Source organism: Mycteria americana, chromosome 14, assembly GCF_035582795.1.
Source record: "Mycteria americana isolate JAX WOST 10 ecotype Jacksonville Zoo and Gardens chromosome 14, USCA_MyAme_1.0, whole genome shotgun sequence".
NCBI lineage: Eukaryota > Metazoa > Chordata > Aves > Ciconiiformes > Ciconiidae > Mycteria > Mycteria americana.
In genome coordinates this window covers 2,329,681-2,357,560 of record NC_134378.1, presented here as the reverse complement: position 1 = coordinate 2,357,560, position 27,880 = coordinate 2,329,681, and the positions used below count along the sequence as shown (strand labels likewise).

Sequence of the window (27,880 nt, the reverse complement as noted above, 5' to 3'; positions counted from 1 at the left end):
GGCACAGCCCAGCACAGGGGGGCCCCGGCCAAGCTCGGCGTGCTCAGCTCCCCACGAGGGACCCAAAACAGCTCTTTCCAGCAGAACAGCTCCTTTATTTTTAACAACCTGCCTTCGACCATTTCATTTTCAGCACATGGATACAGGGAGAGGAATCACTCAGTACAAAGAGAACCTGGGTTCACCCTGAAGACCTCAGTGGCCAAACAGTTTCCAGCTGTAGCACTGCTTTTGCTGTAAATTTGGGGGGAAATGCTTCTTTCCTAAATGGGTAAAAAGAATGTAGAAGTGTGAATTATGTTTATGTCATTTTCTCTCCTGCCGTGATCTTGTAATTGAAAATTTGAACTGTACTTGCTAATCTCATCTGAATCACGTCATCTGCATATATTAGAAACAGCACAGACACCTTTTAATAGGAAAAAGACTAATTTGCCACCCATACTTCGATTTCAAGTCCCAGACATGATGATTGGTGGGGAAAAGCAACCACTTGAAAATAAGACCAAAGGACACCTCGAAGGCCCAGGTCAGAGTTCGAACCGACTGTGTATATGTTTAGATTTTAACTTGTTGTACTTGGTGATCAGATCCAGCTTACTGTGCCCAAGAGTCATTCTTTTCTCAGCCCCATACGCGCTGTTCTTTTCCATCAGCATGTCCTCAGTGAGTTTATCATAGCAAGGAACTACAGGCTTTTTATCTCGTTTTAGTGGGTTGTATGGGGATAGCAGGTCCAATTTTCCTTGTCCGGGACTCTGTCTTTTTTCCATCCCATAAAAAGCGTTGTCATTTTCTGCTGTCGGTTCCCCGGACGTAGCAGCAGGCCCCTTCTGCTTCATGCTTGTCCCGTTGCTACTGGCACCCTCCGAAAGGGACTGCAAAGTCTGCTCCTGTCTTAGTGGGGAGCAGTGGCTGCTGTTAGCCTTATTGTCCCCTTGATAACTAGGTTTATTGGAGCTCGGGGCAGGGGAAGGCTCCGGCTGCAAGAATATCCTTGCTGTCATGGGACTTGATTTGTGATACAAGGCTGGGGTGGATTTATTTGGAGGACTGTTTGGTGAGTCTGGTGGTTCTCCTTGCTGCTTAGGGCAAGTGGGCTTCAGAGATGTGTCTTCCTTCCCCTTCTTATTACCAGAATCAGAGCTTGAATCTTGCTTTTCCTGGTGCACATTGCAGCTGGAGTTTTTCAGAAAGGGAGACATTTTTATGCTTCTGATGCTTACATTGGAAAGGCTGCTGGAGGGGCTTGTGGTTTCAGCATCATTCACCTGTGAGGGTTTCAAAAGGGAGTCGGCAACTTTTGAGGTATTCTGAGAAGAGAGGCATGTTCCAGGATCTGGCACACAGAAGCTGGTCACTGCTCTGGACTCTGCATACAAGTACCGGAATTCCTTGTCAAACTCTGCAACAATTTGACCACGGAAGTGGGTCACCAGGCTGGTGTGGACTTGGCTGCAAAGCCAGGTGAAACTGCGAAAAAAGAAAAAAACACCCACATGTAACTTTAGTTCACAGAGTGCCAAGATACCTAGCATTGATTTTAACGTTCAAGTGATGTATTCCTACCCAATTTATGTCATTAAAACTTTCTCTGAAGTATGCAAATCTGAGATTACTTGTAGAGATGAATGTACTCATTACATAATTACAAAAGAACAACCCTAAAACGGTCATTTAATTTCAGCTCAGTGATGTAATGAACTGTATGAAAATATAAACAATGAACAAAAAATATCAGCCGGTTTTCCTTAGCCTTATGAAAGATGTAGAGCAGCAACTGGTCCCTGCCTAAAAAGCACCGCAGCACGTTTCAGGCCTTTTCTTCTCCAGCTTCCTCTTGCCAGCGCTCTCTGCCCATAAGCAAGGAACCATCGTTTTCCATTCCCCATCCCATCCGTGTGTTGGAGAGTACCAGCTAACCGTTTGTGGGCAGGCTTGTCTGTCCACGCAGGGGGTTACTGTGGTGTGCATGGTTTGTATCAGGCAGGCAGTGGCAAGGAGAGCTCCGACTGTCTGGAGATGGCGTGGCTATGGGACAATGAGACACAAAGCCGGGGCACTGAAGGGCTCTTTCTGCCCAACTTGTATTGCAAGACTTTGTAACTCAGCATCTGGCTAGCACAGTACACTGCAACCTTACCTTCCACAGAGGGAGAGGAGACTGTTTGGGGGGATATCAAGGCATGCCTGGTCTCCTGCTCTCTTCCCTTGCCTTGGCAGGAGCTATGTTCTCATGTCCTTAACAACTGCAACATGTGATGGACTTGAAGGAGCTGCTTAGGGAGGCAGGAGGGTGAGGAATAGAGATCTTGGGCACTGCCTTGAGGAGCAGAGGTCTCCAGAGCCCCACAGAAATACCTCAGGACAGGAAGGCTGATGATGTTTTCCGTAAGTATTGCTGTGAGATTCCCCAGACTCTCTCCATCTTTTCCTTGCCGTCCAGTTAAGAGATGCATGGTGTTAGAAGTTCACGAGTCCTTTGCTCAGCAAGTCTAGTCCCTGCTCTTGCAGTACAATGTCTTGGGATCTTTTCTGGGAACTTGTTATGTTCCACCTTAAAATGAATTATGTTTTACCCCAGCTGGGGAAAAACTTTCTCTAATTGCCACTCTGCATATTTTCCTTATCTGTTTAACCCTACCTGTTTTTTGTGCCAAAACCGTAACTTAATTAGCTCTCCCCCCATATATCTACAGATAGTAACCACATTTCTCCTCCCAACCTTCATTTTCCTAGATTAAACAGGGAAGCCTCTCTTACAGAGTAGGCTCCCCAGGCTCCTGGTCATCCCAGTCATCAGCTGCTTCTTTTATACTTGCTATAGTCAAACCAGATTAGCAGACTAATTGTGTTAAATAGAACCTTCACAGATGGAAGTACCAGCTTAGGGCTGCATTATCAGCTGCTAAAGCAAGATACTGACTTTGACAAGAGCAGGAATGAAGTCACAGAAACTATAGGAGAGCAATTGTAATGGGCGATTCCAATTATTCTCAAGTAAATGTCATTTCAGGACAAGATACTGGCACTATGTTTTGGGACCTCATCAATGTTTACTTTGCAAGACAGCTATTTGGGAACTTTCAGTAGGAAAACCAGCTCTTGGCTTGTTCCTGAGCAGTATGCAGTTGTTAAGGTTCATGATGTTGTTTTGAAGGAAGTAGTATACTTACACTCAGCATACACAACCTCCAAAGAGCAACATAAAATGAAAAGATCAACACTTTTCTGCTTAATATCAAAACAGGTAAATTAAGTAAGAAGAAGTAGCAAAAGAGTGAAAAACCTGTGCGGGTGGCATGAAGAGTATTCAGAAATAACATACTGGAGGCTCAAAGCAAATGCATACAACTTCACAGAGACACATGAGGAAAAAAAAAAAACCAAAAAAACAGAAAATAGCTGGGATGGCTAAATGACAGAAGAGAAGCTATTAAGACCAGAAAGCCCATCCTTCAAAAAGGTTGGCTCACACATTGCAAGAGGCATAAGAAATAATATTCAGCTGTCTGTGGGGTTAGCACATGGTCCGTGTGTAATAGGAGTGCTCAGATAACTCCTCTGCATCAGTGTTTATTGTACAGGAGCTTGGGATGATCTCTGTCCTGAACCCATCTCTATACAGAACATAAGGGAGGATCCGTCTCATGTTGAAATCTCTGTAGAAGAGATTAGAAAACATACCAACAAAGCAGATCGTAACAAATTGGCAGGACCAGGTAACATTAACCCAAGAGCGCCAAAGGAATGCAAGGATGAAATCGCTCAACTACTAACCAGGATGCGTTCTCTCTCACTTGAAAGTGCCTTGGTTATCAGAAGAGTGGAAGGTTGCTAATGAGATATAATTTTTTTAATGTTCCACACCATTAAGTCTCATAACTGCACAGCACAAATCATAGAATGGTTTGGGTTGGAAGGGACCTTAAAGATCATCTAGTTCTAAGCCCCTGTCATGGTGAGGGACACCTTCCACTAGACCAGGTTGCTCAAAGCCCCAAATTAGTAGAGACTCTTCTAAAGAATACAATTAATGGCCATATAGGTAAATACGATATAATAGGAAAGGTGGCTTTCGCAAAGGAAAGTTATCTCTCACAAAGCTGTGAGAGTTCTTTGAAGAAATCCAAGAGTCCAGATGGGAGATTTTGTGTAGCCTTTATTGCCATTGTCAAAGGCGTCTATCCCAGGGGCGCTGCCTGGCTCCCAGGCGTGCTGGTGCTCCCGTCCACGTTGCTTACAGCTATTACCCTTCTACGCAAGAGTGCTGCATCTGCACCGCACAGTGCTTAGACGTATCCCAGCTCAAGACCTACTCCACTCACATATACACCTGTGTTCACTTGAACTCCTTGAAACCCACAAATCCACAGTGTGGTTCACTTGAAAACCACAAATGCGCTCAGAGGGCTGAGCACCCTCTCCTCTGGAGGGGCAAGCTTGCATCCCTCGCACTGCGAGCATTGTCCTGTGAACTGCGAGAGGACCCTGGTCAGCCAGGTGGAGGATAATGCCTGCTATCCTTGTTCACCCAGCCTGGCACCGCTGTTGCCAGCAGACCTGGAAACAGAGCTGTGCAAGTGGTCATGTTTGCCCTCCTCATTCTGGCTAGGAGGTCTCATGTCTCAGACTCAAATGGTCTAGCAGGAACATCACAACAGCTACCCATCAAGGCCTCTGGCCTCACTTTAGCAGGAGGTAAACAACAGGTCTTGCTTAGGTTTTCTTTCCCTCCCCGGATGAAGTGATTTCCACTTTCTGTCTTCTCCCAGCACCCTCTGACCCAAGCACTGCCTCCCTACAGAAACGCACAAGATGGATACACCCAGCCGTCTCCTCTCATCCACGTGAACTGTCCTTTCCCCTGTAAGGGGAGCAGCCTCAGATCCAGCAATACACTCCCCTGGCCTCATGACTGTCCCTGCCACTGATGACTCCTGTGGCTCTTTCCCCAGTCCAAGCATTACCGTGTCCCAGTTTCCCATGCTGATCCAATGGGGGCCTGCCCACTCGGTGTCACGACGGGACCTGGAAGGAATCATCCAAGTCCCCACAGTGGCACAGCCCTCCTCCTTGCCATAGTACAGGTGTCCATGATGGGATGATGTGGCCTTGCCAGCCATGGCTATTCCCATCACTACAAACTGCCTAAAGGTCTTTTCCTCCATGAATAGCATGGAGGAAATAGTCAGGGAATGATCATTCTTGGTCTCTTCTGGTATATGGAATGAAGTTAACAGGTTACAAATTCAAAACAGACAGGAAGAGGTACTTCCTTGCACGGCACAACACGCAGGCAAGCTGTGGAGCTCCTCGCTGCAGGCCACTGCGAATGCTAAAAGTTCAAGCGAGTTTCGAAAAGTGCTAGGATTTTCCCGCCATTATTTTTTCCATAACAAACTGCTGCACAGAGAGATCCGGTATCCAGTTCTGAATCACCCTGGGGCACAAACTACAGGAGCCGGGGAAAGGATCGCTGTAGGACAGGACCCCTTCCCCACCTTGCTTTCAGACCCTCCGGAGCAGGAACCCTGCGGGACCCCGTGCAGCTCAGCCTCTGCCCAGGAGATGGAGTTGCACCATCACCGCCCCACCGCCCGTCGGGCCGCGCCAGCCCGGCCCCGCCGCTCCGGCCCGGGCCGAGCGGGGGCGGCCCCCGGAGCGGCCCCAGCGGCGCCAGGGCCCCCAGCGGCGCCAGGGCCCCCTGCGGCGGGTCAGCCGGAGCCTCGGCCTCAGCAGCGTTTCCGACAACGGGATGAGCTCTTGTGCGTGCCCCTCTCTAAAGCTGCCGTCCGGGCCGGGGCTGCAGTGGCCTTTCTGCAGCCGTGTTGTGCAGGTGACTCGCAGTTCTTCACACTCAGCTTCCCTGCTTCAGCTGTTAACCCCTGATGAGGTACCAATTTGCAGCAGAAGGTGTTTTGCGTCTTTCAGCAGTTTCTCTTACTCCTTTTTATTGCTTTTCTGTCTCTTTGGCTGTCAAGGCATTCTTTTCTTTCTGTACGCCAGTACAAACTTATGTGTATCATTTTCGGTCGTTGCTAAATGTAGCTACTGCGTAACACTCATTACTAGCCCTTTAATTTCAAGTGACATTTTCTCTGATAAGATGACAATAATCTGACTTTATTGTAGTAAGCTCTTTAAGCTTGCTTCCAATGCACTTGAAATCATTTCCGCTCCTCATTTTTCATCTTCATTTTGATTAAAAACAGTGCAATGTATTCAATTAATTTGGGCATCCCATCTCAGTTATCTATTTCTTATTCATCCTTACAGCAGCATGCCTTGTCTCTTTCTTCTGGATTCACTTTTTATTTATACACCTGAGGACTTCCTCCTCTTTGCTTTGGTGTGCTCCGCAAGGTTATATATAGCTTATCTTCTGGCAATGCTCACTTTATTGCTGTACCTATCAGCCTGGGGTTTCCTTGCTGATACACTATGCTCTCCATTCCTTATGCACTCACTTTCTGCTTAATTATAATTTCTTTCTTGAGGTGACTGTTCATTGAGTTGGATCTGGAACACACTCTTACAAGCTCTTTCCTCTTGCCTGGGACATGGATACCTAAGAGTATGAGCACCTTTCTTTTAAAGAAATTCCAAGCCTCCTCCAGCTTCAAAGCCATGTAGCTTTACCTGTCCATTGCCAAACACTTATGTACTGAGTTTCTTCTTCCTCTGTACTGAAGCCAGGTGCAGAGCTTTTGTAATCCTTTCAACTTTCTCCTCTCATTTTTCAGTTTCAGTTGTCGTGTCAGCTTCAACCCCAAATCTTGAGTTTCTTTCACTACAATATAGGAAACAATGAGCTCCTTCCTCTCTGTGCCAGTGGCAGGACACATACCGATACTTTGACCATCTTCCATTTTGAGCTGAGAAATTTAATCTCGTCTAAGGCAACTCAAACAGCCACGTAACTCCCTTTCAGGCTGACTATACCACCTCTTTTCTCTAGTCCTAACCTGGAAAATGTTTGCTCTAGTTTTCCTGTTCAAGATCCTGTTTAGCTCTAGCCCCATTTGCCCTTAGGATCCTCCCATCTGCTGCATTAGTAAATGTCTTCATATCCTTCGCTCTGTTAAATAAGTGCTCAGAGAAGCACACCATTTCTTCTGGTGCCCAGAATAATACTAAATAACTAGATATATAATTATATTTAGGATTTTAGATTATTGCTTTGCCTAGATATCTCAATGAACCCTGTTTTCTCCTTGTCTTCATTTAGAGGAAATATAATGTTAAAGGTGGAAAACACGGGGAAATACTTAATCAATAAACACCTAAGAGTTGAGGGGTCTAAACTAATTTGCCTACAGTTGTTTAAGATAAGAGCAGTGAGCTTGGTTCCCATATTTAGAAAACTCTCCAAAAATGTGCCTGATTCATACCAATAGGCAGCAATATATCAGACTGAGTTCAGCTTGCCAAGAGTATTTTGGAAAACAAGAAGGGCTTTTACAAAACTATCGAGGAAAATGTCAGCACAGAGAACAGTATCAACATATGGGGTTCAATACAGAAACGTCAGTATGTATACTGCTCTCGTTGCATGCACGTAATACTGCATATAGGGCTCATAGAACAGAGAATCTGATGGCTAGAGATGTAACTAGAGACTAAAAATGGATTTCAGGCATGATTTGAGCACACATTTGAGGAGAAAAGAGTTTCTTCTTACAGCTGAAGAATTAGAAGACACTGAATACCTGAATAGTCAGGGATAGAGTAGGAAAATACCCCTCTGCAAGAAAGGATGCAGAGAGACTAGACATCTGGATCCACTGTCAATGTAGAAGGATGTATTAAAATTCTAGAGGGATCTACCTCCTTGGCTCTGGTGCTATCCAATATCTTCATGAGCAGCCTAAATAATGGAAGAGTGTACATTCATTAAATTCACAAATCATATCCAATGGAGAGGGACTGCACAGATATGAGTTTGAAAAAGGTTCTGAAAAAAATGGATGCAGTTCAACAGGAAAACATTCAAAGAAAATACATTCCAGGCAGTCACAATCAGGTGCACAAATACAGGCTGGAGAATGAGTAGGCAGCAGCTCTGGGGGTTAGAGTACGTCTTAAGAAAAACACACATCTGTAGTGTCACATTGTTGGGGAAAAAAAGCAAACATCCTGGGGGTGTATGAACTACATTGTGGCCTACAAGACATGCATAATCCTTTCACTTGACTTGAATCCTCTGAGAAACAGGAGATGCTGAGTCTGGAAAAGAGACAACTGACGGTCAGCGTGGTAACTGTCCCCAGGTTGCACAAACCAAGCGATACGGAAGGTACTAAATTTGTGTTGGTGTCCATAGGAGACAGACAGCACACAGATGTAGTCCTCCATGATTCAATGCCCAGGCAGGATGACAGCAAGGAATGAAGAGTGAGTTGCTTGCTGGGATGAAGGATAGTAGAGACATTTGGATCTAAGTTATGGAGCACTACAGAGAAGCCACTGGTCAATGTCTGTATAGGTCCCATTGACATAAAAAGAGATAGGATGAGTCTCGGGGGTAAAATAAAAGCACCTAAGTAGGAAGCTAAAAAAGATCAGGATTTTATTGGTAGCCTTATAAAATGCTCCCTCTTCCATGCTTAGAATGGGACAGAGAAGTCTAAAAGCATTACAGGACATGGTTAGGGAAATTATGTTAGGGAAAGGATGGTAGAATCATAAGGAAATGGAAAACTGTAGGAACATAGTGACTCTATAAAGCAAGCTGGATTCCATCTTAACCTAAATGAAACCTGGCTGCTGCACTATATAATGCAGAAGATATAGGGAGGCTTTAAATTGGAATCTGGAGCAAAGCTGTGATGTGTAGAAGGCCACACAGTTTGAGATTGCCCACTTTACCTTAGGAATAAAAGCAAGAAAACTGTGTTCTGATATAAGGACAGGATGGAAATCAATGACACTTAGGTAAGAAATTAGAATCAATGAAGAACATCTGAACAAATAAAACTGTGTTTAGAAAAGTGCACAGCGGTGAACAACCAGATCAGATACAAATATTTACATGCATACATAAATTTTATGAGCTAAAGAAACAGATAGATGTTGTCAAATACCTGAGCTGAAATGATGACTCTGACACAGGAGGCATCTCAGAAACTTACTGGGTAGAAGAAAATCAAGGAACAGTATAACTGCAAGGGTAGAAATTATACAGAAAGGACAAATAGAGGATATGTTGCTGGGGCAGTGGCACAATACATTAAAAAAAAAAAAGTCATATAAGGTAAATGATATATCAACAAATGAAATATATTCCTGTTGGATTAAAATTCCACTCCCAAATAGGAAAAAAATAGTATTAGGGCTATACTGTGAACTTTCTGAGCAGAGTGCTGATGGTAAATATGCCATGCTAAGGAAGCGCTGAGAGGCTAAGAAGGCAGAAAGCAGAGGAATAAAGGGAGATTCAGTTATACCCATGTTGAATGGGGGCTTTTTGACTCATAAATGACTGCTTTTTGGAGAAACTAACCAGAAAACCAACAAAAGGAGAAATAACATTACCGGTTCAGAAAGTTTCTTTGGAAAGGCCACTCGGCAAAAAAATAACCATGACGTACCCATATCAAATATTCTTTCAGGACTGAAATAATCCACAACAGTAATACTTAACTTAAAAGAGAAAGTGAGGAATGCTATTAAAAAGAAATTTAAAAGAGTAACTAAAAAGGTTAAAAGCTTGAGGCAGCATGAAGATTGTTTAAAGATGCTATATTAGAGTCTCAGAGAAAATGTACCTATCAAAATAGAGACATTTTAAAACATCCAAAAAGTCACCATAGTTAAAAGGCACATTAAAGGAAAATATTAAACAGCCTTCAAAAACTGGAAGTCAGCAATTTTCCAATTATTAACCAGTGAATAACCTATCATTTAAAATTGAACATAGTAGCAGAGGAATGGAAAGTAGTAAATGTGAACCTTTTAAAGAGCTCCTGGAAAACTACAAGCCAGCCAGTCTTATTTCCATACTGAACAAACTGGTAGAAGCAAATAGAGACTAAAATTATTAGATGCATAAATAACTATAATCATAATGCTGAAGACTAAGCATGTTTTTGTGGAAGGAAGCCATGCCTCAAAAGCCTCTTGCAGTTCTTTGAAGGAGGCAGCAAGCACACAGATGCATATGATCTGCTTGATGTTGGATACTTGAATTTTCAAAGAGATTTTGACACGGTCATTCAGCAAGGACTCTTAGAAAAATTAAGTGATCATGAAGTACAAAGGAAGGTCTTCCCGAGGAGTAACAGTTGATTAAAGATGCGATACAAGAGCTGGCAATAGTTTTAATTTACCCACTGGAATCCCACAAGTTTTGTGCTGGGATTGCTGCTGTTCAACATATTCAGAAAAGTCCTGAAAAATGGTAGAAACCGTCCGTGTCAGAGCTCATGACAAGATTATCATGGGTGGCCAAAAGAAAACTGGATAATCAGAAGCTGCAAGAGGATCTTATGGTATGGGCTGAATAAGTGACAAAATGATAGACAAAATTCAATGTCAATAAACTCAAACTGTTGCAAAAACCCTGATGGTCTCTGTATATTGATGAGTTCTCAGATATTAACACTTAGGAAAGAGGTCAGGGTTCCCATGGACAGTTCAAAAAAAATGATCATTTCAATGTTTAGCACTAGTCAAAAAGGCAAACGGCAGACTAGGAACTGCCAGAACAGAGACAGAGGAAAAGACAGAAGTTGCCACTATACTACAATGCTAAAGTGTAGTGGGTGGGGATATCTTGACCACGTCATGCAGTTCTGGTTCAATTCGTCTCACAAAAGACAGACATTATGATTAAAGGCCTGGAAGATCTCCTGCATGAGAAATGACTGAATAGCCCAGGATACTTCAGCTGGAGAAGAGATGATTCAGATGAGGGATTATAATGGAGGAGGACAAAATCATGGATGATCAGTCAAGAAAGTAAATGGGAAACAGTGATTTACTGTGCCCAGGTTATGGGAATCTGGGGGCATCAAATATAATTATCTAGCAGTAGGTCTAATGTAAATACAATGGATCACTTCTTCACACAAAACATAAACTGCATAACCCATTGCCAGAGGGTATCATGAAGGCCAACCATGGTGGGAAAAAGTCGCCTATGGCAAATTGAACATAAAGAAGCACATACAACATATAACCCCGGAGGTTCTGAAACCTCTGATCCTTGCACACAAGACTGCTGAACTGTAAAACCTGCCACTGGGTAAGAACACTCTTACCCTCTTTCCTGCATCATCCCGAGACACCCCTGGATCCATCCTGGATCTTTGGCTTTACTCAGTAATTATTCTCATCCTTTGAATCTAGCTTTCCCATCTGCAGGGAGAGTAATCTAAATATCTGCTATACTAGGTATAGCACCAGGCTGCAGTATACCCAGTAGCAGACTTCCTGATTTTCTCCTGTGGAAGCGTTTCTGACCACTGTGGAACAAATTCCACAAAGAGAGACTGTTTCTTTTAGTCCAGAACATCACGTGCTTACTGGGACAGCAGAGAATCAGATATAAGACCCTATTCAACTGAATAATTATCGTCCAGAACTCACGAAGTTTCAGCTATACAGAGATCTATAGCAAGAGAGCACATCGCAGACCCAAATCCCTGCCCCAGAACAGCAGAAGGAGGAACTGACCCAGAGAACTGAATCGGCGTTCTAAGCAATACCCTGGCTCTGGGCCACAGGGAAATAAGCTGTTCCTCCAGCTGTGGAGTTCAGTCCAGCTGACACATGCTCAGTTTTAGCCATTCAAAAATGAGTGTTCTCAGTTATCTAATCCCTGCCCCCTGCAGTCAATGGAGATGGACAGATGTTTCCAGGCAGTCATTCACTCCATTGTTCTTAGATACGTGTCTTAGAATGGTCAAAATGCCGCCAGACGCTGCTCTCCATATTGTTTGTTTAGAGACTCTACATAACCAGTTTCAACCAAGTACTTCCATTTTTCACTGCCAGAGTTTGCTAAGGTGAGACCTCCACACTAGGAGATGATGAAGTCAGAAGCAGAGGAGAAGGTGCAGCTTGGAGCTACAGCACTGATGAGGACACCGGTAGACTGAGGGTCCAGCATGTGCTGGCTGGGAGATGGGAAAGAGAGAGAAAGGCAGAGGGAGAACAGTGTTCAAGGAGACCTGGTGGAAGGAGAATAAAGTATTGCCAGGGCACCAAATTCACAGAAATATCAGAACAGTCTGTCCTGGGGAGCTGCACTGTTTGTGAAAGATAACGTGATGCGCAACAGCGTGAAAATACTGTGGGAAAGATCTGTGGGTGGAAAACTCAGAGTCTAGTAATAAAAATGTAATACAAGAACAGTACTCCCAACCCTCTGATGAGAACAGTGATGCTGATCAGACAATGTTAACTGAGATTACAGAGGCTGCAAAATTAGGACAGGTAGTAATAGTGGGAGATTTCATCCACTCATATACATACTAGGTTAATGCTTCACTGGGATGAGCTGTGGAGAAAAACTTTTTGGAAGCAATAAATTATTACTTGCCAGAATTAACTAGTCTAAATTGTTTGACCCACAAGAAAAGATGCTATTCAGGATGTGGTCTGGAATGATGCATAAGACTCGGTTCCAGAGGTAGAAGTGGAAGAGCCCATTTGTAATAAACGCTCACAACACAATTTTAACTCTGTAGTGGGAGAGAGCAATCTAAATAAATGCAGCACATGGGTATTCAATTTCAAGAAAGGTAACTATGTAAAAATGCAGCAATTAGTCAAAAAAGAGCTGAAAAGGAGGAGTCCAAAAAACCCAAGATGACTATGGCTTGTAGGTTGTTCAAAAATGCTGTACTGGCAGTTAAGAAATTGGGGGCCCCATTTGAGACCTATGGGTCAAAAGGGGCATTCAGTGATGGCAAGACCACAGCAGAGAACCTCAATGAATTTTTTGCATCCATTGCTAATGCTGGTGACACCGAGACGTGTTTCACTCCTGTGTACCAGGGCCACTGCAAAGACTGCTTTGCTGAGGACTGGGAGGTTTCCAGTATGATCCCATCTACAGAGAGGGCTCTGGACATAATCTTGAGGCCCACATACCACTGGAGCTGACCTCCGCCCTGGGACATGGCAGAGAGTGCTGTGAAAAACAAGATGACTGATGGCATGGAGAAGCACAGCCTCTTGGAAGAAGGTCAGCAGGGCTACTGTAAAGGCAAGCCCTGCCTCACAGACTTGCTGGAGTTTGGTGAGGGAGCCAGTGAGCACATGGCTAAAGGGACCAGCCAACTACATATTTCTGGGTTTTCAAACAGCCTTTGACAAGGTTCTACACCAAAGCCCTTTAAGAAACTAAGTCACCACAGGCATGGAGGAAAGGTCTCATTATGGACCGAGAGCTGGCAAAAGCATAGGATGCAAAGGGTAGGGTTTAATGGTCATTTTTCAGCATGGGTAAGAGTCAGCAGTGAGGCCGCAGAGACTGGGGCTGGGGCTGGTTTTGGGTGACCTCAGGCATGGAAGGGTGCAGTGAAATCCCCAGGTTTGCAGGGGATCCTCAATTCCTTCAGGTGGTTGGATACCTCACTGAAGGTAAGGAAACCCAGAAGGACCTCACAGAACTGAGCAAGTGGACAAATATGTGGCAGATGAACTTCAGTGTAGGAAAATGGGGTGTACCCATAGGGAAAAATTATCTGTATCGGGCCTGTGTGATGCCGGACCTGGAACAGCTCAGGAAGGAACTCAGAATCATCGTCAGCAGTTCTCTGAAATCATCAGCTGAGTGTGCAGTGGCAGCTAAAAAATTCAATGAATGTTGAATTCAATGAATTCAATGAATTCAATGAATGTCAGCAGGGGTGATAATAACAAAGCAGAGGGCATCATTTTGACCCTCTGTAACACCGTGGTGCAGCCATATCTTGGAGGCTGCATACAGTTCTGGTCTCTGCATCTCAAGAAGGACATAGCGAGGTTAGAGAGGGTGCAGCGAAAGATAATTAAAATGACTGAGGGATGCAGCAGCTGCCGTACGAGGAGAGACTGAAAAGGCCGAGGTCTTCACTTTAGATAGAAAAGGGCAGGGAGGGCGGATAAGATTGGAGGCTTGGAAAACTGTGAAAGCAATGACTTAGCTGAATGTAGGACAGCTGTTTTACCAATCTGCATCACTAGAACTAAGGGCACTTCATGAAATTAGTAGGAGATCGGTTTAGAACGGACAATGAGTTAGGGCAAATTCACAGACCATAGGTACAGAACAGGTGCTGAAGGGAATAAGTAGGGATGTATGCAACGATTGCACATGCTGTGGGAGGACGAGGGGGATGGACCACAGAGAGCAGTTCGGGCTGCTCTCCCTAAACAGCATCGGCTGGAGTCAGAATCTAGGCTAGGTGGAGCATCATCTGACCTGGTAGAACATTTTTTACATCTTTAAGAAATGAAGCGATACTCACAGAGAGATGTGTCCAGGAAGTGTCAATGTTGGCAGACAAGCAGTTAATGCTATCTGAAGGCTAAACAGCAAGGTAAGAGCAAGAGGATGGAGTAGAAGAAGGTAAAGCACCAAAATGAAACCTGACATTTATAAGGGAAAATGAAGAAGAAACCCAGTGTATCATTATCATGGAGAAAAAAAAAAAGAGCTACATTATCCAGTATTTTGGTAATGTGTATTTTCTCAGTGTCACCAGTCTTTGTCACAGTAGTTCCTACTTTTTCTTACCTGTATGTACCAGCAAGAACTTGGTCACAATCAATCAGGATAAATTTCTCCAGAACTTGGCCTGCAAATTTCTTGCCTGCTTTGCTGTAATATGTGTCTCCACTCAGACATCTTATGCGCATGTTCTGAAACCAAAGAAAGCAGAGTTGGCAAGGGGACATGTATTGAACTAAACTGAAATGTTCCCTTATGCATCACTGATGGACTCCCTCAAGCAGAAGCTCTGCTTCCAGACGTAGAATGCAGCAAGGCATTAAGTTTTTCTTGGCTTCTACATACCAAATACTTTGTCACACCATCTGCTTCTAGAAGAGAAAAATACCAGCAAATATTAACAAGTTGCACTTAGATACAAATGCTGGTTTGAAAAAAATTTGGATAATCCTATGAGCCTACAGATCATTTCTGAAGCATGTAAGACTATACAATTTCTTCCAGATTATTGATAATATTCAATTAACCACACTTGCTGATGGCTCTGCATTTAAACTAAATTTTTACTTATAACTAGCCAGTTTCTAATCCATCGAATGTGCTGTTCTGATTTTATACAGTGACAGGCTTCTTAAAACCAAAATATTGCTTAATAAAAAAGATTTACAGAAAGGTATGTCTACATTTTAAGAATTGCCTTTTATCAGTATATTTTAAAACGATATTAAAATTTTCAGCTGCTGTGCAGACCTGATCCTCATCTGTTTTAAAGACTGCAAAGAACTTCTCCGATACAACTTCGGCCTGTAAAACCGACTGCCCAGTACAAAACGGGAAATAAGGCTCTCAGTATCCATCAGGAGACTTTTTCGTAACGTGAGTTTTTTTCCCATAATAAAAGTTATTTGCACCTCAGCTGGGGAAGGCAGAAGAGGAGAACAGTCACTGGAAACAGTTACTGGCCTGGTCTATATGACACAGTGCCAAACAAAACATCTCGTATGTAAACAAACATCCCTAAGGCTGCGCCTTCGCTGGCCCTGCCAGATCATCCCTAACTGCCCTGCAGGCCAGCTCCCCAGCCACCTGCAGCGGCTCTGGCACACCAGGAGCTGTCACAAACTGTCACCACCTGCGTGTGGCCCGGCAGATCCCTTTGTGGGCAGCTCATCCCTGCTCATCCCTCATCTCGGCCCCGCAAAAGACGAAGATCCACGGCAGTTGGTACGGGCCGCACACGCCACCGGGGCCATTTTGCCTCTTGGCAGAGGTGGGTGCTGCCCATGGCCGGCGGGCGTTCCTGGTGGAGGTGGCAGCCTCCCCTCCGCCATGCAGCAGATTTCAGTCTGGCCAGACACAGCACTGTGTAACAGCCAGTGCTGCAGACGAAAGACAAGCGCGAATAGTTGTGATTTGCCTACAGATGTTCTCCGCAGGGCGCAGACCCACGTCCCTGCCGCCCCTCCAGGAGCTGCTCCTGGGCTTCGCTGCGCCCCCTTCTCCCCTCCTCCTCCCGGGCAGGTTGAGCACGCGTGGGCTCCCCAGGCTGCCTGCACACAGCCAGGGACCGGCTCGCCCAGTCTCTGGCCTCACGTGGGGTTCATGGCGTGGAAGTTGTGCCTCGGGGGTGAAGAGCAGGAGGCAGTCACCCTACAGTAGGTGACTCCATTCCTGACGGGCTTTCCTCTTCCGTCAGAGTCCCTGCGGGCAGGAGGTGGGCTTCCCGGAAACATCTGCTGGGGAGCTCATTGCAGCAGGGTGGGAAAGGCTTGACTCTCACATCGCACTGAGGAAGTCTCCCCGCCCTCCCAAGGACACCATTGCCTTCAGGGCTTCATAACAGCAGCAAATCTCCTCCAGACTGGGGTCCATCTGACCCACAGTCTACCTCTCACAGTGGGCAATGGCAGCTGGGGAAGAGCAGGAAGAAGGCAATCATTTATGATGCTGTCCCTAATATTGATGCTGACTCTGTTTTCTGCTGGGGCATTTCCTGAGTCTCTTGTGGTTTGTCTTAGTGGGACCCCCCCCGGACCTCTTCTCCAAGTACTTGTCCAGTCTTCTCTTGAGTTCATAGAAACTTTTCGCAGGGACAGAGCTGAAGCTTCAGAATCTTTGCACTGCAGCGCTCACTTGTTGCCTTCTTGTGTCCCAGAACATGTTCTCATCTGTCACCTATGAGAAGGGAGAAACTTTTTCCCCATAAGGACAGTTATGCATTGGAACAAGTTACCCAGAGATGTTATGCAGTCTCCATGCTTGGAGATTTTTCAAGACTAGGCCAGGTAAGGCCCTGAGCAACTATGTCTGACCTCACAGGTGATGCTGCTTTGAGCATGAGGTTGGACTTGATGACTTCCTGAGGTCCCTGTCAACTTGCATTAACCTGTGATACTCTGAAAGGCCACCACAAGTTGCTGATATAGAGCAAGACACACTGGATCTTGGGGAGGTGTTCCTCTAATCCTGTGGCCAGTCAACATGGGGATTTTTTTTCTTCCAGTGCTGAGGTTTTACTAGTACTAGTTCTCACTGGGAGGAGCTTCCTCTTCCCCACCAGGGAAGTTAAAATCACTTCAGGTAAGGGATATCCCATAGATTTGTCACCACAGTATTTCTTCACTCCCTCTATCCTTTCCAAGGCTGGGTGAGTTTCTGATATCTGGCTCATTTTTTCCATCTTCTTCTTCCTCTTGGCAATCTAGGCCCTGAATTGTCCAAACAACACGAGAATCCTGCAGTCTTGCAGGAAAGCCAGACTGCCAGGTACCACTCTCACTCCATTTAGACAGTAGTTTTAGGTTCAGCAGATGGCCATTTGAAAAAAATGCAACAGTTCAGTCTTCTGCTGTGACCGCTGCCAATGCTCGATGCACCACTGCGGGATTTGCTGATGTTCAGCACCAGGATTTGACACCAGCAGGCTCAGACAATTCTTAGAACTTCTGTTCTTAGAAGTAAGATGCTGGAGGGGCTATTGCCCCAAATTCCCCATTAAACCCCAAATTGTCACCAATTATTCCAAATGGAGATTTACCGTCACATCCTGTCACAACTCAGAGCCAGGAATAAAATATGTACACTCATTCCACTTAGATGTGAATATCAAGCGTGTTTGCTAACGTACTGCTTGAGATGCATCAGCTTAAGAGGCACTTCACATTGAGACCTGCCGATGAGTCACCGAATGGGGGAGGCAAGTGTTGATTAACAAGGCATGACATCAGGTCTAACAAAGAGATGCAGACATCTCCGTGGATATAAACTCATTCTAATTTTAATTAAAAACAATGGCCAGGCTCTTGGATAAGAAGCAAATAAAATAAATTTTGGAGAGATGGAATTTATCTGGATCCACCAGGTGACTTCAGTGATGCAGTTGTTTATGAAAGCAAACATGCTCCAGCATGAAGCAGTTTTCTTTAACAGTTGCCCTCTCAAGAGCCAGGATGAAATGGGTCTGGCTTGTGAGAAGCAAGAAAGGACAGAGCATCACCAACACAGGGGAAGAAGGAAGTCTCTCTAAATTAATCTTTGTGTAGACAGGTTAAAAATGAGGGGAAATTAAGATATTTGCAACTGCATCTATTTTGAATGCTGTAAAACATTATTTTTGCATTTTCCCTAGCCTGTTTTTTAGTTAACAATGGTTTTGAGGTAACCAGATAACTTCCAAGCGTTCACCACCAAGATGAAGGGAAAACCTACGAAATTGGTGGCTGGAAGAGAATCAGTCCTCCAGGGAATCCTATGCACCCAGTGAAGGAGCACACCCAGGACTGCTGGCCTTGCAGGACTAACAAATGACAAAAAACCCAACTTCCATTGATAGGTGGTAGCCAGAAGGGCTATATAGGGAGCACCAAGATACTGGGGTGCATTTCTGAGTCTGCAAGTTCCTAAGAGAGCTTGTCGCACTGACACATTAATTTTTATTGCTTGCCTGCTCTGGGCACCACACACCAATGCTGATGGGCATCCCACTGAGGGGGGAATCAGGCTCTGCACAAGTCCCTCATGAACCCACAACTGAATCTCAAAGCCTAAAAGCAGATCTTAACATGATATTTTTAACATGTGGTTTTACATTGAGGCAGTGCAGCAGGGCTAGGAGGAAATGGTAGGTTTTGCATCAGGACATCTGGAGGGACTCACTGCTTCCCTTCCGCACCCAGCTACTGCACTACGGCAGCTCTGGCCAGAATCTAAACTGAGCCCAGGGATCGGAACTATGAGCAATTTAAGTCTTGCAATTCTATGTCCTACAGCAGGGGCTGAGAGGGGACAAGGAAAGGAGATGATGCAGGTCCACGTGAACGTAAATTTTCTGGTCTACCTCTGTCTGCCTGCCTATCTGCACCAGCCCAGCAAAGCGTTCAGTAATGCACTGCATCTTATTGGCCTTGACTTCGCACTTCTCGTGTGTAAAACTGAAATGAGGACCACAAAACATCAAGATATGGGACTGGGAGGCTCTTCCACTCCTTCCCTTGTTCTTCCAGACAGATCTCGATTTCCTAGACCAAACAGCCATGGTCTCTCAGCCTGGGACAGTGGGAGAAGGGATAGGTCCTAGGGATCAGGCAGAGGGAACAGAACAAAGGGTACATGGCTTTTACCGATTCCAAGACCTGTTTATCATATCCAGTCTGTGACGGAAAACTTACTGGGAAGCTGTCCTGAGTAAGAGCCATTTTATTGCACATTTCCAAAAAATGCTTCAAGTACTCTTCATCCAGGATCAGGTAAACAGGGACGTGCCGTCTGCTTGAGGCCTCCAGCAGGTCACACAGTATTTCCATGTCTGTAAACAGATCCATCACAATCGCTATGACCTAGCCAGGAAAAAAGAGGTGGGGGGGGGGGGAAACCAAGAGACTGTTGAAATCTCATGCCCAAGTGAATTGTGCTTTAAACTATGAATTAAGTATTCAAACCTCCTGAGTTACTGAGCGTCTGTGGCCACATGAGTGGAGATTGCTTCTGGACCTTTGTATTTAACAGCTCTTACCCCACCGTGGCAGATAAAATCACTTTTAATAATTGTGACGACATTCCCCATCCACCTACCTCGTGTCTCATCTGTCACTCACAGAAAGAAATAGCTGAAAGGGTAATGCATGTGCACAAACTCTGAATATCATAGATGCAACAAGTATGCATTTGCCTTAAGCAAATATGCCAGAAATACAGCATATAAATGGAAGAGCTGAGACTGACCAAAATCATTATTCAGTCGGTATGAGTGAATCCATAGATGATTAGCATATTAATATAAAGAAGTATCATTTTTTTTCAGAAAGGACATACTGCCAGGTAAGGGAGAAGGTATTTTGATCAAGTATGTACATGTCCTTGTTCCAGGATTACATCCTAGGGGCGACTAGACAAAATCGTAGAATAACGTGTGTGGGAAGGATCCCTTCCCTTTCCCTGCTGGCAGCGCTCTCACTAACGCAGCCCAGGATGCAAGTGATAGTTATGAAACCTAACAGTAGGAAGAGGGAATAACACTAACATTATTAAAAAAAAATAATTCAAGAAAATCTATCTCAATAAACTGAAGACTTGCAAGATAAGGTCTCCAAGGGAGGGGTTTTAAGAATGAAAAGAATTTTAAAGAGAACTGTCAATTCTTTAAAGAATGAGATTGAAGAAGGCCATGGCAACCCATCCCACTGTGGAGATGGGATGGGAGGCAGCAGACCATCTTGGCTAAATGAATTCTCCAAAAACTGGAAGGAAAATACAGAAAATGGAAGGTAGGTCATGACAAGTACCTGCTGCAAGTGAGTTGACCCAGAACTAGAAAATTCAAAGTACAGTATGACCTGCAACCAGAACAACAGATCAAGGAAAATCAACCATAAATAGATTAAGATGTGACTGGAGAAGCTGTTCCACTGTTCCTCACAGGGTGAGGCTGCCAGCAGACAACATCAAAGCAGCCATTATTTGGATCAGGAAGGAACTGCTGGGATCCATCTGCTGGCTGTCACCATTAGTGATAAGAATCAGGAGGACATCTTGGAGAAGGAAGGAACAGCAGGAGAGCACTTGCTGAGCTGGATGATTTGTCAGGCCTGACACACTTCACCTGAGGGTTCTTGCAGAGCAATCCAGTGACTTAGACCTTGAACCATTAACAGTTAACACTGAGAACTCATGGAAGATGGCAACACACTGGGGGACTGAAAAAGGTAAAGTAGTGAAGAATTTACCGACAGGCCAGCTTCATTTCAAAAGCTGAAGAAATAATGGAACGACTGACTGTGCTGGTTTTGGCTGGGGTAGAGTTAATTTTCTTTATGGTAGCTAGTATGGGGCTATGTTTTGGATTTGTGCTAAGAACAGTGTTGATAACACGCTGATGTTTTGGCTGTTGCTAAGTGGCGTTTCCGCTGGTCAAGGACTTTTCAGCTCCCCATGCTCTGCCGGGCGCACAAGGCCTGGGAGGGGGCACAGCCAGGACGGTTGATCCAAGCTGGCCAAAGGGCTATTCCACCCCGTAGGGCGTCCTGCTCAGTACAGAAACTGGGGAAGAAGAAGGAAGGGGGGACGTTCGGAGTGATGGCGTTCGTCTTCCCAAGTCACCGTTACGCATGATGGAGCCCGGCTTTCCTGGAGATGGCTGAGCACCTGCCTGCCCATGGGAAGGAGCGAAGGAATGCCTTGTTTTGCTTTGCTTGTGTGTGTGGCTTTTGCTTTCCCTATTAAACTGTCTTTATCTCAACCCACGAGTTTTCTCACTTTTACCCTTCCGATTCTCTCCCCCATTCCACTGGGGGGGAGTGAGCGAGCGGCTGGGGGGGGCTGAGCTGCCGGCTGGGGTTAAACCACGACACTGACCAAGTACTTTAGTCCCAGTCTTTACCATATCTTAGCAGTGAATAAGGTAACTGGTACTTGTAAGTTGTGTGCATAACTCTTGATTTTGAGATTCTGCACCTAGTGGAGGATGCCGAAATAAAGATGACCCAAAAAGCACTGAGTTTTGGAGTGAAGCTCCAGTGGCCTACTTTACCCTGCTACTCAATGTTCATGCCCTGCGCTACACCTTGCACACAAAATGCATGACAGAGTTTGTTCTGTTGCTCATTGTGCACCCCGTGAGGAGGTAGGAATCCTGTTTTGAAACACCTCTGTCTGTGTTAGAGCACGGCCATGAATGCAATTCTCCATAGCCCAAATCACCATGTAGGCTGAGCTTTCCTCTGCCACTTCTGCTCAGCTGCTCCTCTTCAAAGAGTTAAATGCAGAGGACAGTAGTGAGGTTAACTTTTACGCGTGCAGTGGTTCAAGCTTTAAATAGGAACAAGCTGAATCACGTTCATGGGTCTGACCTGGAGTAGCTTCAGGAAAGAGTGGAGGAGCTCCAAGTATCACTGTCCTTGGACGTGGGGACAGGCTTATGTCTCTGCTCCAGACTGGCACACTGGCCCCAGATCGCCCACTGCCCAGTAGCTCTTCTGCTCTGTTTTCATTAATAAACTGCCTCTTTCCAGGCTCATACTCACGGCCTAGGTGCTGAGTGGAGGCAGCTGCCATGGGCAGAGCGGGGCCCCGCTGGCTTCCCCATGCTCTCCTGCCCAGTCTTTTGCTTGGCAAGCTGGCTGCTCTCAGCCCCGCTCTGCCTGCACGCACCATGGAGAGACCCTCTGCACCAGAGCCGTGGCAGAGGAGGGCAGCAACGCCAAAAGGTTCCTTCCTGCTCCCTTGGGGATTTATCCCTTTTGCAGATGGACGAGATTTCTTGGCTCTATCTGATTTTTCCCCAGAGACAATCTCTGTGATGATGGCTTACACACTGTCATCGGTCTTCAACATCTTGCAGAAGACCCCAGGCCCAGCTCACCACAGCAGGGTTTGGGGAAGGACCTTCCTGGAGGCTGGTGTGATCCCAAGCATCCACGTGGGACACAAGGCAGCTGTCGTCAAGAGCTAAAAATCATTCCTACTGTCCAGGCCAAAACCACAACTCTACACTCTCACCCTGGCCCTGGGAGATACAGGCTTCAGAGCCTGACTCCGAAGGGCACCTCTTTTGTAGCCCTCGTCAGTGTTGTCTTTCCAGAAGCCTTATGAGGCTCTGGCAAACTCTTCTCCCCTCCTGAAATGTGCCCATTTGGCATGGACAGCATAGTCAGCCCTGGAAGAGCTCCAAAAGCAGTGAGAAGCATCTTCAACTTCCCAAATTAATGTTGCTGCTGGGTTATCAGCATTAGGTACCACTGAGACCCGCACAAAAAAGCAGGTCTTCACCATGTTTTTCCACATTGGCCTTCAGCCAAAGACCAAAGGCAATTTAGGTGAATGACCTTGATGGGCCACCCATCCTCTAATGACCAAGAAAAAACTATAGCCCAAACCTTGTGTAAGGCCTCAAGCAAGTCCCTCTCAGCCACACTTGCCTCATGATATTCCAGCTCATCTCAGGCTTAGGTCTGAGGCAGGCTTGGCCCTGGAGACAATCTAAACTTGGCTTGGGAAGTCAATATGATGGAGTCAAGAGAGACCGATGCTCCTTTGTCTCCAGACCCCACAGGCTCAGAGGCACTGCTTGAGCCTAGCGCGCACAGAAGGTCCACACCATCTCGCTTTTCTCAACTAGTGCTCACAGGCTTTGGCAGAGTTTGGGACTGTTGCTTGCCCAAAACCAGCACTGCCAGTCTGCAGTGCTTGCTGTGAGAGGGATGGGGCTAAGCAGGCAGCAGCATGGCTGCGCACGGCAGCGTGTGGCACAGTCACCCGTGGCACCCAGTGCCCTGGGCTGGATGCAGCTGGCTGCCAGGCAGACCTGCATCTCCTGGCAGCCTTGTGGCAGGGCTCTGGCATCAGCGCAGGAGCAAGTGCCCCAGGCAGTGGGACGCCAGCTTGTGCAAGCGAGGTGGAGCCCTGTGTGATAGTCAGACTCATGTTTTCCAAAGCAGATCTTCGCTTGGCATCAGGAGGTGGAACAGGCTATGGCTCTATTCATGGCCTCCCTACATGTGACCCCTTCGCAGGAGGGATTTGGGTAGAGTTGCTCCTGGTGGTGCTGGCAAGCACCCACAGCTGATGTTGGGCAAGAAGGCTGGCAGCCCCATGACCACTGCAGTTTGCAGCGAGGAGCATTGCAGTGGGGAGAGGGGAGTTGTGCCCTGCCACAGCCTCACACGGTGGAGATGCAGGCACCCATGGTGGGGCTGCTCATTCTAAGCATGGGTGCCACAGGACAACCGTAAGGGCCACTCAGATCACCATAACCTCTTGGTAAAGAAAGCAGGCAGCTCTTACAATAACATCAGCTCAACCCCAAAGCCAAGAAGTTTTGGGGGAAGAAGACCCTGGAAGTCTTCCCCTTGAAGCCTCCTAAGAATGTATTGTCACAAAAGTGAGGTTTGAAGCCTCAAAGATAATTTCCAACAGCTCTATAAGGCAGTGGAAGTTAGGTACCTAAGTATCATCTCCAATTCAGCCTCCTGAAAACTCATGTCTCACATTTAAAAGCCTTGGGCATTTAAGTCAATCTGGCCTTACAAACCTAAGCAATGTACATCCAGTGCCTCCAGCCCCCTGGTTTCAGTGGTGGGACCTGCAAGGCTGGGGCTGGCTCAGAGCATCTCTTTTCCTCACCACGCTGATCACGGCCTCCAAGCCCATGGCACAGCCTTGGCAGGTCAGGACATTGCAAAGACACAGCTGCCCCACAGGCTCTAGAAAATTCACACCTTGCCACTGTAGGGTTAAATCATGACATTTCTAAATCCACTTCTGGAAACTCACAATTCAGCAATTACTGCAGTCATCACTTTGGGAATTACAGCACTTACAAGCACCCCACTGGGGTTGCCATCTGTCTGGTTTCTAACCAGCACAGCTGGTTTTACTAGTATTTGCCAATAGCAGTGTGGTTTTGGTCATTACCGTAGTGTTGCCATTTGAAGCGACACATTGCTTCTCTGGGGGACCCTCAGGGACCCTTCCACCATCACACGTAAATGCACACGTGCAGCCAGTGTCAGAGTTGTACAAGAGGGGTGAAAGAAGAAGCATGGACAGTTCAAAATAGATTGGAGCTCATCCAACAAAAGAAAAATTGTAATAGTATTATCAAATGAAGGCTAAGGTGTGGCTGCGCTGCATCTTCTTATGTCTGCAGAGAGAAAAGCTCAAATCTGAAAATACATCTTCAAAGACAGCTGGTTAAATACAGCTAAGTAGAAAGACAAACTGAACCAGCAAAAGGTACCAATAAAACAAATGCCCTTTTTGCTGATTTGTCAGTACAAATATGCTGTTGCAAAATACGTCAGCTGATGTTGTTCTGTCTGACTGTACAGGAGAAAACAGGAAACAACATTTCAAGACGCACACCTTCCTGTCTACAGGACCCAGGAAAGGCATTCAGGGATCTCAACGTCTTTCCCACATCCCACCAGCACTGTATCCCCCTTCTATGTTAGCTGTAAGCACACAGGATGAGAAACACTGTAAAGGAGGGATATATGATGGGAGCTTAAAGTCTAGCAGAGAAAATATTTGAAATGCAGAAACAGCAGTTGAAAAGCAAAAAAGCAAGTGGTTCTCCGCACAGTTGCTACTGGCACTTCAAGCAAAAGATGTTTTTACCTCTGGTTGCTCTTTTGTCATTAAAAGACACACAGGTAGCATCCTTTTGGATGGTCTGATGAGCAAAATGACTCAGTAACTACTTAAAGATGTGTAACTGGGTTGTGAATGAGCTGGAGCTGCCATCAATCATAGAGTTAATCATGGGAAGCACTGGCCAGAGCTGCTAACCTAGAAGCCAGTAAAACACCAGTAATAAAACAGTAAGATGGTTGAAAACTCATTCTCGCATTTCACACAACAGTCAAAAACACTGCGTGAAAATCCCCAGCTTGAACATAAAGGGCTGAAGATTGTCAGTGCTTCTGCAAGCCAAGCAAAAAAAGTAAAAAGCTCAAAATGTTCTTAAAGTACAGTAAAGCACCTATTGCCTGGGCAACCTCCCTGCAGCAATAGAGAAGTTCCTGTGAACTGAGAAAGCAGCAAGATGTTTTTCTTCTGGTTTAAAGGATCATAATATCGTCAGAGATCCGGGACACATGCTAAGTGACAAGAGGACATTTCTTGGTAGTCATTTACTTTGTGCATTCTGCCATGACTATGTCTTAATCCCATTGCTGAAAAGGATGCAGTGTCACAGGACTTTTCAGATCATTTAAGATATCATAAATCAGCTGCCTGCAAGGACAAACAGAGCTATTTGTCACTTACTTCCTGGACAAAACTTCCTGTATTTGCCTACAAAGGTGCCACAGAAGTTCAGGCATGAAGCGATGGCTGCTTACAACTGAGCAGTAGCTTGCGTGGCAAAACGATCTTCTTTTGGACAAAAGAAAAAAAGATCCCCATTTACCTCGTATCACGCCCAAAGTTCAATGACACGTGTTTCTTTGACGATGTTATGATGCTGCACAGCAATCTGAGCTGCTGCATGGCCCCAGTTTCATCTGCTGGGGACAACATAACTTTGCTCAACTCTGCAGATGGTGATAGAAGATAACACTTTATAGCTCAGTCTGCCCGGAAACAGCTTGTTCTTGACACAGCTGAAGTCCAGGCTTAACAATTCTTTATCTCCCACTTTCTGCAGTAGGCAGTAATGAATTTAAGGAGTGACTGTAAAGTTAAATAAGAAGCTACTGGAGTGATAAGAAAAATTGCCTAGAAGCTGACTGGTTAAAAGTGAACTTTGCACTAAAAATTTACTCAATATCACAATGCTATTGAAATACTACAAAAGAAAATTGACATGGAACAGATGAAAACAACCATAAAGAGGACAAAGACAATAAAAACTGAAAATGTGTCTGATACACAGCTGTCCGGGCTGCTGCTTTAGTACACAGTATAGTGGCAAAGTAAAAAGAAACAAGAAGGAGCACAATTTAGTGAGTAAATTCATGCTGGGATTGCGCTTGGTAGGCAAGTATTGTAGTTGTCCAGTTATTACATCCAAGGGTTGTCAATCTCTACCCAGCAGAAACTGTGCAATGGGGCAAAAGGGGCTGATCTTACTCATCCTCAGAGAGGCACAGACATCAAGTCTAGAAGATAGGATGATGTGTTCTAACCTACTTCAAACCACAGGCAGGGATATTCAGTCCCACAAGTTTACTCAGGTCCTATGTTCCCCCACAGCAACTCACCAGTGGTATCCTCTTGTCCTGCTTAACAAGATGTCCGGGGGTCGAGAAAAGCCCTGGCCGTGCAAACTCCCTGGCAGAGGGCAGAAGGGCTGGCTGGTGCACGCTTGCCAGCTGAGCACAGCTAAGCGTTAACGCTGCACATCCTGCCACTCACTTGCTCCAGGCTTTGGTACAGTGCTCTGCATGCCCGCAAATACAGACACAGAGTGCCTTAAAGGGCACTGCCTGTATGACATGAAATCCCAGGCGGAAAGAAATTACAGGAAAGGAAAGGAGCAGGAACAGTTACCGATCTGCTAGAGAAAAAGCAATCACATCATGCCAGACATCTAGAGAGCAGCAACAGTTTGGAGCGTGTGGTGCGGGACCAGCCACCAGGACTGGGGTGCTGTGGCACAAGACCCCACTCAAGGGACACAGCTCTATACATACCGCCCGTGCCCGGCTGATCAGAGACCGGAGCAAATCCTTAATGCTGTTAGTTTTGTTTCTTTGGAAAATCACAGTGGCTTGAGTCTGGCCAGAGACCGTGAGGAGCGGCGTCCCTGGCCACCCCAGCTCCAGCTCTGGAGGGTGCACATCAGACATGAGCGGAAAGTAGGTGCCAGACGTTAGTTCAGAGTTGAGGGAGGACCTGTCTCCAGTGTCTGCATCGCCAGGGTCAGCCTCTTTGTCTTTCATTGCATTGGTATCTGGAAAGCTTTGGTTTCTCTGATGGCTTATATATTCCATGTCCAGGGTGGAAAGAAAAGGCAGTTCCCGTTCCTCAGCGATGGCACTCAGGTAGCCGCGTTCCCCCTGCTCAAGAAAGGCATCTATGGCAAGCCTGGCTGTTTCACTGTGCTGGAGCACCAGTGGGGTGGGCTCCCTCCACCACGGCTTCTTCAGCTGCTCTAGGCGACTCTTCAGTGGCCCAGACACCCCTTGCTGGCCCCCATAGCTGCGGTGGAACTGGGGTCTCACCTCTACTGCTAGGTAGTTGAACATGACCGGAGCTGTTGATGCTAAGAAGTGCCTC

General features: G+C 45.8%; 1 protein-coding gene across 1 annotated transcript; it reads right to left on the bottom strand.

Moving 5' to 3' along the window:
* Positions 1 to 84: 84 nt before the first annotated feature.
* On the bottom strand, positions 85 to 27,880 carry FAM83C (family with sequence similarity 83 member C). Its single transcript, XM_075517402.1, has 4 exons — positions 27,295 to 27,880; positions 19,333 to 19,500; positions 14,732 to 14,856; positions 85 to 1,473 (listed from the first exon to the last, which is right to left on the bottom strand). Exons 1-4 carry the CDS (start codon positions 27,847 to 27,849, stop codon positions 531 to 533), a joined length of 1,791 nt encoding a protein of 596 aa, XP_075373517.1. The 5' UTR covers positions 27,850 to 27,880; the 3' UTR covers positions 85 to 530.

What these genes read in the sequence shown, in the direction of transcription:
- FAM83C (XM_075517402.1), bottom strand. Translation starts at nt 27,849, where the DNA reads ATGTTCAACTACCTAGCAGTAGAGGTGAGACCCCAGTTCCACCGCAGC. An exon ending in TGATCAGCCGGGCACGGGCG is followed by an intron (nt 19,501 to 27,294) that starts GTATGTATAGAG and finishes TTTCCTGGCTAG; the next exon opens with GTCATAGCGATTGTGATGGA. An exon ending in TTACTCAGGACAGCTTCCCA is followed by an intron (nt 14,857 to 19,332) that starts GTAAGTTTTCCG and finishes CTTTGGTTTCAG; the next exon opens with AACATGCGCATAAGATGTCT.